The following is a 10,214-nucleotide window of genomic DNA, read 5'->3' as shown; positions in this document are numbered from 1 at the left end:
ACTAATGAAAAAAGCAAAACTATTATAACCCTGGTCAGTAGAGGGTCAATGTTACTGCTGGAGAGATTAGTGGTGCTGATGTACGACCCAACCAGAGAGTAGCACGGATGTGAACGATGCCAGAAGATCAGCTCTCCACACAGTAGTCTAGAACCCTGGAGAACCTACCTTCAAACAGGAACCAGAAGAAGAGCCCTTCACACAGAATTCTAGAACCCTTGAGAACCTTCTTTCAACCAGGAACCAGAAGGACAGCTCTCCACACAGAAGTCTGGAGCTCTGGAAAACATTCCACCAACTCGGGTAACATTCCAGCAGAACATGAAGCACACTTGGTAGCGCAGTGTACTAGCAAAATAATGACCTAAGGTTTTAAGGTAATTTGACTTGAACCTTGATTTAAATGTGCTATGTTAGAAATGTCTAGTGTCAAAGCTAACATGAGAATACAAATGTTTGTATGTGTGCGTGTGTGCACGTGTATTTTGTTGTTCTGTGTGTGTGTGTGTGTCTGTGGGGGGGGGGTGTAGTTGTTCTGGGTGTGTGTGTGTGTGTGTGTGTGTGTGTCTGTGGGGGGGGGGTGTAGTTGTTCTGTGTGTGTGTGTGTGTGTGTGTGTGTGTGTGTGTGTGTGTGTGTGTGTGTGTGTGTGTGTGTGTAGTTCTGTGGGTGTGTGTGTGTGGGTGTGTGTGTGTGTGTGTGTGTGTGTGTGTGCACTGTCCGCACAGGCAGGCGAACATCCGAAACTGGATCTGTCAAATCTGTCAAAACAGACAATAGTAAGATTTTCAGTGCATTATCCTCACTGACAGTGTAATTCAGCCCAGAACATTATATCAGATAGATAAATTGATAGATCGACAGACAGACAGACAGACAGACAGACAGACAGACAGATAGACAGACAGACAGACAGACAGACAGACAGACAGACAGACAGACAGACAGACAGACAGACAGACAGACAGACAGACAGACAGATAGATAGATAGATAGATAGATAGATAGATAGACTTTACCAGCTTTTTCTCGTCTGAAAGTCAACACCCAGCTGAATAGTGAAGCTCGAGCTCACTGATGCAGGGTTCAGCTGGACGTTAATGTCCGTCAGATCTGAAATCACAAAATTAATATTGTTTAACCTGCAAAATGGAAAGCATCAAAAAACAAATGGCTGTCCAGGCTGTTTTGACCTCACCCCATTCCTGTCTACGAGTTGTTCGTCCAGAGCCTTTCAGAGCACGGGTGGAGGAGCAGGAGTGTCGTGTCTGTCTCTCCGTCCTCAGAGGCTTGTCCTCCTCCTTCAGCGCCAGGCCCATCGGTGGAGTTGAGGCAGCTGGGGCGACACTCTCCCTGAGGTGATGGAGGCTCAGCTTGGCCTCCAGCTGCAGCGCTAGGTCGTTGACCTCCTCCTCGATTGTTGGGGAGGCCTTCAGAGGTGGAGTGGGTTTAGTGGCACCAACGGTATGAGGCGTTGTGCTGGCAGGTCCACTGGCAGGAGGAGGGTTAGCCCCAGCCTGCTCCCTAGCCAGAGGGTTAGCCCCAGCCTGCTCCCTGACCAGAGGGTTAGCCCCAGCCTGCTCCCTGACCAGAGGGCAGCTCAACACAAGCTTGGCCTCCATCTGAAGTGCCAAGTTGTTGACCTCCTCCTCGAGTGTTGGAGAGGCCATCACAGGTGGAGCAGGCTTAAGGGCACTCACAGGAGCACGGATGTAGGAGCAGGAGTGCCCTGTCTGTCTGTCCTTCCTCAGAGGACTGCCCTCTGCCTCTATTGCCAGGCCAATTGTTGCAGTGGATGTAGGGGCAACAAAAGGCCAAAAACCTGTCTTCCCACTCTCCCTGAGGCGAGGGGGGCTCAGCTTGGCCTCCAGCTGAAGTGCCAAGTCGTTGACCTCCTCCTCGAGTGTTGGAGAGGCCATCACAGGGGGAGCAGGCTTAAGGGCACTCACAGGAGCACGGATGTAGGAGCAGGAGTGCCCTGTCTCTCTGTCCTTCCTCAGAGGCCTGCCCTCTGCCTCCAGTGCCAGGCCAGTAGGTGGAGTTGGCGCAGGGGCAACACAAGGCCAAAATCCCATCTTCCCACTCTCCCTTGGGCGAGGGGGGCTCAGCTTGGCCTCCAGCTGCAGCGCTAGGTCGTTGACCTCATCCTCAATTGTTGAGGAGATCATCTGAGGTGGAGTTTTCTGTTTTAATGAAAAGAAAGTCATTGAAGCTAATCCAATAATTTCTTTGCTCATTGCTCATGGTATGTAAGTAAATCCTGAGCTTGAGGTTCTCCATCTTAAGCTCAGCTATAGAAATTGAGTATGGATATTGAGAAATGACAAGATCCTGAGAACCTTTATAGTGGCCTGACATTAAAGAGTTGTCTGGTCTCAATAGAGAGTGGGTGTAGGTCCAGGACTGTACAAAACCAGATAAAGTTGACTAACTATGCTTACATGGTATATGAAATGTAAACCTTTAGGGGGGTTACTTACCTTTTGGTAACCCGACATGGTCCCGTGTGGGCTGGACCAAGGCTCCATGTTGTGTTCTTGAGGGGAAAATTGGACAGTTAATTGAAATTAACTGGGGGCACAGTCTTTACAAGGGCTTTAAGTGTGGGTCAGGCAATTGGCAGTGAACCAGACAATTAACAGTGAACAGTCAACCAGACCACTACACTCACCCAGCATCTGCTTCCGCTGCTGTGGTGGAGTGGCAGCCAGAATGGAGGTCGTCCGAGACCTCCATTCTCTCGCACGCTCCCGAATGCCCAGCGGGTAGACAGCAGGACGCGCAGGAGCTGTAGGAGCCGAGGTTGGACGAGGGCCCGTGGTCTGGGCGGAGACACACTGGATGGACGCGTGAGGGATGGCAGCCATGGAGGATCCAGAGGGCTGTGCAGGCAGTTTGATCTCCATGCTGGGCGTGGCACGCCTGACGGACATTCGCTGCCTGTATCTGTTGGTTGGATACACCCGTGGCTGTTTCTTGGGCCGGGCCAGGGCCACATACAGGGGCTTGGTGGCCAGGATGCGTCCGTTCATCCCTGCGATGGCCCGGGTGGCCTCCTCAGGGGAGGACAGACACACAAACCCAAAGCCCTTGCTGCGGCCGCGCTCCATCACGACTTTGGCACTGATGATGGTACCAAAGGGAGAGAACTCCTTCCTCAGTCGCATCTCATCAATCTCTTCCTTCAAGTTCTTTATGTAGAGACTGATGCCGGTACACTGTTTGATTTGGTCGCCCAGCTCGGGCTCTCGTACTCTTCTGGATTTGAAAGGGCCAACAAACACCTTTTTTCCGTTGAGGAGCATGCCATTGATCCTCTTGATGGCCCTCTCAGCGTCCTCCGGAGCCTCAAAGTGCACAAAGCCGTAGCCCTTGGAGCCGTTCTCGTCACTCTCCACTTTACAGGAGAGGATGGTGCCGAAGGCGGAGAAGGTGTCATACAGGGCCTGGCTGTCGATGGACTTCTCCAAACCCTTCAGGAAGACGTTCCCAATTCCGTTGTCCCTCAGGGTGCGGTCGCGTGGAGACCACGTGATCCGGAGCTGTCGGCCCATGACTGTTTCATGGCTCAAGGTGTCAAGAGCGCGTTTGGCGTCAGCTGGCTGCTGGAAGTTGACATATGCGTACCTTGAGGAGCGCCTGGTGATCCTGTCTCTACAGACCCGGATGGAATCGAGTGTCCCCATGGGGCTAAATAAATCACACAGCATGGCCTCTGTCACATCGGGGTGCAGATCCCCAACGTACAGGGAGGCCATGGAGAAGTTAGGAGCACTGGATTGCATTGCATACACCAACCACTTCAAAATGTCACTGACCACTGACAGAGAAAAATGTAACTATGAACTAGAATGTGGCTGTCATAGTATCATTGTGTTCAATTATGATGTCATATCATTGTGACACAATCTGTTACAGTATGGCCAAACTTGAATTCTAGAATTGCCATGACTGACTCAAGTCAAGGAAGAAGTATTCTTATTATGACCTGTGAACATTTTTTTATAAAAATAACAAAATTAATATGACTAAGGCAACTAAGCCTACAGAATATATGAAATGCACCAATCATAGTTAAACATTTAAAACCACATACAAAATAATCAATGTATTCCTTATATATACGATGCTGGCACTGTAACCGCACGGTTGGTCTTTGAATCGTGATCAAATCACTGTAATAAAAACTCGACCAAACTCATTTTGTCCCGATTCCCCTCCTTGAATAGAGTGTGTAATTCCGATTATATCCACTGGGTGGCAATGCTGTAAAATGGGCATAGGGAGTAGAGTGTCAAAATAACGCTCGTTTGGAATGCCCTTCAACATCATTTTCAGGGCTGTCGCATGTCAACAGCCTGTCACAAACTATGGCTAACCCAAGCCCCCAGGAATCGAAATCTAAAGTGAAGGCCTATTGAACCGCGCCATCTTGGCTAGATTTGTAGTCACTTGGCTATTTCCGGTTACTTTTGACTTGCGCAGTTGAGCTTCTCTGGCCGACGCGCGTCCACGCACGTTCCCGGCTCTCCGCGCTTTGATTTAGCAATGAAAACCGGCTTGCATATTAACCTGTTTTTGTCAAATATATCAATTGGAGAAATTATTTTTTGATCCTGGCATCTTAGTTTTAACAGGTTAAATATAATTGAACATGTTTTGTTTGCTAGTAGATGGTATTCATTCCGTTCGCGATAACGTTATTGCAGCCAGGCTAAATTCCTCCAGGGAGCCAGTGACAGGCGAGTTGAAGAGCTTCACTCCCCGCCAGCAGGAGCTCTGGCCGCGGCTACCGCATCTCGGAAAACCCGCTGAGTTCATGGCTGCTATTTCACACTCGCCCTTGATCAATCCCAATACCGATCCATGGTAATAATGAATCAATCGTTCAGATCAGATCGGCAGTGCTGCATGCATGTTACAACATCATTGTTAGCTTTATTAACATAACCATAGCCTACATTTATAGATAAATGTAGGCTATGGTTATGTTAATAAAGCTAACAATGATGTTGTAACATGCATGCAGCACTTCCGATCTGATCTGAACGATTGATTCATTGTTACCATGGATCGGTATTGGGATTGATCAAGGGCGAATGTGAAATAGCAGCCATGAACTCAGCGGGTTATCCGAGATGCGGTAGCCGTGGCCAATGCTCGTGCTGGCGGGGAGTGAAGCTCTTCAACTCGCCTGTCACTGACTCCCTGGAGGAATTTAGCCTGGCTGCAATAACGTTATCGCGAACGGAATGAATACCATCTACTAGCAAACAAAACATGTTCAATTATATTTAACCTGTTAAAACTAAGATGCCAGGATCAAAAAATAATTTCTCCAATTGATATATTTGACAAAAACAGGTTAATATGCAAGCCGGTTTTCATTGCTAAATCAAAGCGGGGAGAGCAGAGAGAGCCGGGAACGCGCGTCTACATTTCAGATAAATGTGAACTTTTTCGTGGACGCGCGTCGGCCAGAGAAGCTCAACTGCGCAAGTCAAAAGTAACCGGAAGGCCAGAAAAGCACAACTGCGCAAGTCAAAAGTAACCGGAAATAGTCAAATGACTACAAATTTTGCCAAGATGGCGCGGTTCAATAGGGCTTCATTGTTGATAGCGGCCAGTGAATGGAGTGGCTGTATCCAGTTTATATAATACATCCATGGGCTAACCATAACCATTGTTAATGAACGAATCCTATATTAACTGAAGCTAAGCTTTCGGAGAGGGAAAGTGATGTGTCCTGATCTCAGACGGTGTGGCAGGCCGGTTGTTTTGGAGTTTTGGTTTTACACGCGCATGTTTCGTTTGCAGTGAGAGTGCAGTTAAATTATTTTGCAGTGAGAGTGCAGTTATATTCTTTTGCAGTGCAGTTTATATTATTTTGCAGTGAGAGTGCAGTGTTATAGTTTAAGCCAGGAGCGCCTGGGGATGGGGCAGCTATAGGGGGTTTGGGGAGCGTCCCGAGCCATGCTGATGTGTGCATTTGAAATGAAATGATTAATAAAGCCATGTCCTTTTTCTAACGCCTGTGTGGTGTGTGTGTGTTCTGACGCCGGACCCCACCGGTTAATAAAAGGTGGTGGCAGCGCAATTCTCTATTGAACCCAGTAACCAGCTCCTCCCTCTGTTGGGTGCTTCTGGTTCTTTTCAGTAGGCTACGCCAGATGCAGCATGCTACATCCAGATTGTGCCTGCTACATCTAGTGTACTATACAGTATACACTACATATTCCCGAAATTACCCAAACCAGGTCCAGCCTGGTTTATGTGTGTGGCTGGCTTGTTTCTGTTCAGGACTGGTAGGATGGAAGCTAGTCATGCCACTGAAATAGCTGTGAATTGAAATGACATGAAATAATGTCTGATACATTAAGATAGGTCTTGTCGCCTGGACACATCAGTTCCAATGCTTCCAATGCTAATCCAGCACAATACAGTAAGAGCGGGATAGTTAGCTCATGAGCTCACAACAACTAGCAGAAGCTTCCATAACATTAATGGTAGCGGTCAGTGGCTAAAGCAGTTACACTGATGATAACATAAAGTCATCCCCACCGGGTCTTGAACCCCGGTCTCTCAGGTGGGAGTCCAATGCTCTGACCAGTGACACCAGAGGCGCTCTACAGTAGACACATTACATTACATTAGTCATTTAGCAGACGCTTTTTTCCAAAGCGACTAACAATAATTGCATTTAACGTAGGAAAAGCCAATGTACTACTACTTGCCAGAACTCACAAGTGCATCTTCTTTCTAAAACAAGTGACTAAGAGCATAATCTAGTGCTGAAGGCAAAGTGCAAGAATCGCAATCTAAAGTACAGTGCAATATAATATAATACAATAAGTGCTTAGGCGGGAGGATTGTTGTAGTACTTCTTGAAGAGATGAGTTTTGAGCCTGCGACGAAAGATGGGCAGCGACTCTGCTGTCCTGACATCAGTGGGCAGTTCATTCCACCACTGCGGGGCCAGGACAGAGAAGCCGTCCGTCCGCCACCACTGTTCTGTGGTGGAAGGTCAGACCGAGACAGAAACAGACCAGTGCCACAAAACCCAATCTTTATTGAGAATTCAAAGTGCCAAGGCAAGAGTTTAACATTCAAAGACAATGAGACAAATTGTCAGTCATTTTCTCCAGGTTTATCAGCGAGGCCAGCAATTCAGATAGAGAACAGAAACCCAGACCGATACTGCAGAAGCTTGACTCTTCATCTATAGAACGATTATAGACCAGGAGCTTGACTCTTCATCTATAGAACGATTATAGACCAGGAGCTTGACTATATAGAGCGTTTATAGACCATACAGGGACCAAACCTGTCCTAATAAGAAACTAAGAAAATAATATACATTCAGTAAAAGTATACATTCACACATGGATTAATTAATTAATGAGTGAGGAAGATTTTGAAAAATAAATACAGAAATTGAACCCTTTATTTATAGACCTACTTATTTTTGTCTTCCCCATTCAGTTGTCTGTGTGTGTCTGTGTGTGTGTGTGTGTGTGTGTGTGTGTGTGTGTGTGTGCGTGTGTGTGAGAGAGAGAGAGAGAGAGAGAGAGAGAGAGAGAGAGAGAGAGTGGTTCAGACTGTCTGTAGTTGATACAGCTTGGGCCCTTTCTTCAGCAGGTACCCCTGGTCATTCAGAGCACAGATGAAGCCTTCAAAGTCCATCACCTGCAACAAGGAGGAGTTTTCAGTTTCCATCATGACTGTGTGTCTGAGACCATGGCCTGGAGTGAGAGTGAGTGAGTGAGTGAGTGAGTGAATGAGTGAGTGAGGGAAGAGTGAGTGAGTGAGTGAGTGAGTGAGTGAGTGAGTGAGTGAGTGAGTGAGTGAGTGAGTGAGGGAAGAGTGTGTGTGTGTTACCTGTATGTGCAGGTCGCTGGCCAGGCTGCGCAGCTGCTGGAGGGGGTACAGCGTCTGGGCGGAGCGCTGGGCGTGGCTGTTCAGAGCCGTGATGAAGCGCTTGACCTGTGACCTCTGACTCATCCCGGCCCCCAGCTGAGACCGCTCCAGGTCCAGACCACCAGCACCGTCTGCATAGGTGTCTGCCAGACTACACACACGCGCACACACACGCACACACACACACGCACACATTCTGACTGTTAGAACTAAGGCTCTCAATCAATTTAAAAAAATAATCTAATTACATGATTTGTAATTAATTAATCTAATTAATCGCAATTAATCAAGTATCATTTTTGCTGGGAAAAGCCCCCAAATGAAGACATTTCAATTCAAAGACATTACATTATTGTGGCAGATGAGTAAAGAATTGAATAGACGTTACAATAGGTGGCTTTAGAAGTCAATATATTGTTTATTAATATTTGCAATATCCTGTCATGTGTCAGGCTATCAATCAATCTGAGCAACATATTCAGCTTGCGCCAATACGTCTGTGGATTTTCAAAACTACTGTTCCTCTTGATGGTGGCTTTTAGCTGCATTGGATGACATTGTGCCTGTCCTCGTACATTACAGGATTACAGGACTAGGAATGTGGAATCTTGTTTCTCACCTGTGCTTCATGATCTCCACCACGTCTTCAGCATCACTCCTGGTGGCAGTTTCTCTGAGCTCCAGCCTCGCCCTGGCCTACACACACACACACACACACGCACACACACACATGCGCACCCATGCACACACGCACACACACACACACGCACGCAGGCATGCACACACACACACAGACACACACACACACAAGCAGACACGCACCCACGCACACAGTATGACCAAGGCTGTTATCCCTGCTTAATGTGTTTGCGAGCGTTTTTGTGCATGCATATATGGGTGTGTGTGTGTGCGTGTGTATGCGTGTGTGTGGGTGTGTGTATGTGTGTATGCGTGTACAGTATGTGTGTGTGTGTGTATGTGTGTGTGTATGCGTGTGTGTGTATGCGTGTGTGTGCGTGTGTGTGTGTGTGTGTGTGTGTGTGTGTGTACCTCGGTGAGGCGGATGAGGGACTCCAGCTGGCGCGTGGTGATGGGGGTGGAGTCTGTGGTGTGTGTGTGTGAGCGGAGTGTGAGGTAGAAGTCCTGCAGGGTCTGGGCCGCCTCGGGGGAGAGAGAGGGACGCACGTACAGGCGGGCGTACGACACGTACTTCCTCAGCAGCGACGCCGGGACCGGGTCCACACACTCCCCCGGACGGACCTGCCCAGAGGAACACATCAAACACACACTCCCCCGGACGGACCTGCCCACAAGAACACATCAAAACCCCCAAAACACACACTCCCCTGATGGACCTACCCAGAGAAACACATCACTACCCCAAAAACACACACTGTCTGTCAATCATGAGCTCATATTGACAGCAGGTTCTAAAGGACATTCTGGTCTGTATGTTTCATGCATGTGTCACAGGTTGTGATGTGTAGTGTTTGGTCTTGTTCCGTCTCTTGTCTTGTCCAGGTGCAACCAGCTTGATTGACTGAACACGTCTAACAGAGTCAGAACACGTCTAACAGAGTCAGAACATGTCTAAGAGTCAGAACACGTCTAAGAGTCAGAACACGTCTAAAAGACTCAGAGCACGTCTAACAGTCAGAACACGTCTAATAGAGTCAGAACACGTCTAACAGAGTCAGAACACGTCTAACAGTCAGAACACGTCTAAGAGTCAGAACATGTCTTAGAGTCAGAACATGTCTAAGAGTCAGAACACGTCTAACAGAGTCAGAACACGTCTAAGAGTCAGAACACGTCTAACAGAGTCAGAACACGTCTAAGAGTCAGAACACGTCTAACAGTCAGAACACGTCTAACAGTCAGAACATGTCTAAGAGTCAGAACACGTCTAAGAGTCAGAACATGTCTAAGAGTCAGAACATGTCTAACAGAGTCAGAACACGTCTAACAGAGTCAGAACACGTCTAACAGAGTCAGAACACGTCTAACAGAGTCAGAACACGTCTAACAGAGTCAGAACGTCTAACAGAGTCAGAACACGTCTAACAGAGTCAGAACACTTCTAACAGAGTCAGAACACGTCTAACAGAGTCACATGGATATCATTTTCATAATTACACAAAATCTATGTGAATAGTTATAACTTGACATGTTAGGCCTCTAGCGTAAATGTGGAACTAAATATCTGTACTCCTAATGTATGTGCCTTCAGCTCCCCCTTCTGTTTCCTGTGCTCTGTGGGAGGAGCTACTGTAATTGTGTGAATTCACACGTGAACAGC

General features: G+C 47.6%; 1 protein-coding gene across 1 annotated transcript in view; it reads right to left on the bottom strand.

The window, feature by feature from the left end:
* Positions 1-7,577: 7,577 nt before the first annotated feature.
* Positions 7,578-10,214, bottom strand: part of LOC311315791 (DNA helicase MCM8-like) — a gene marked incomplete at its 5' end in the record, with an annotated part of 11,238 nt that continues 8,601 nt past the window's right edge. The window contains 4 exons of the mRNA XM_084446490.1: positions 7,578-7,684; positions 7,877-8,066; positions 8,535-8,611; positions 8,966-9,175. Of these exons, the coding sequence (XP_084302616.1) occupies positions 7,592-7,684; positions 7,877-8,066; positions 8,535-8,611; positions 8,966-9,175 (570 nt within the window). The 3' untranslated portion in view covers positions 7,578-7,591. The remainder of the gene's footprint in view (positions 7,685-7,876; positions 8,067-8,534; positions 8,612-8,965; positions 9,176-10,214) is intronic.

This window comes from Borostomias antarcticus (genome assembly GCF_949987555.1).
Source record: "Borostomias antarcticus genome assembly, chromosome: 12".
In the NCBI taxonomy this organism is placed as follows: domain Eukaryota; kingdom Metazoa; phylum Chordata; class Actinopteri; order Stomiiformes; family Stomiidae; genus Borostomias; species Borostomias antarcticus.
This window is presented reverse-complemented; position numbering and strand designations above follow the sequence as displayed.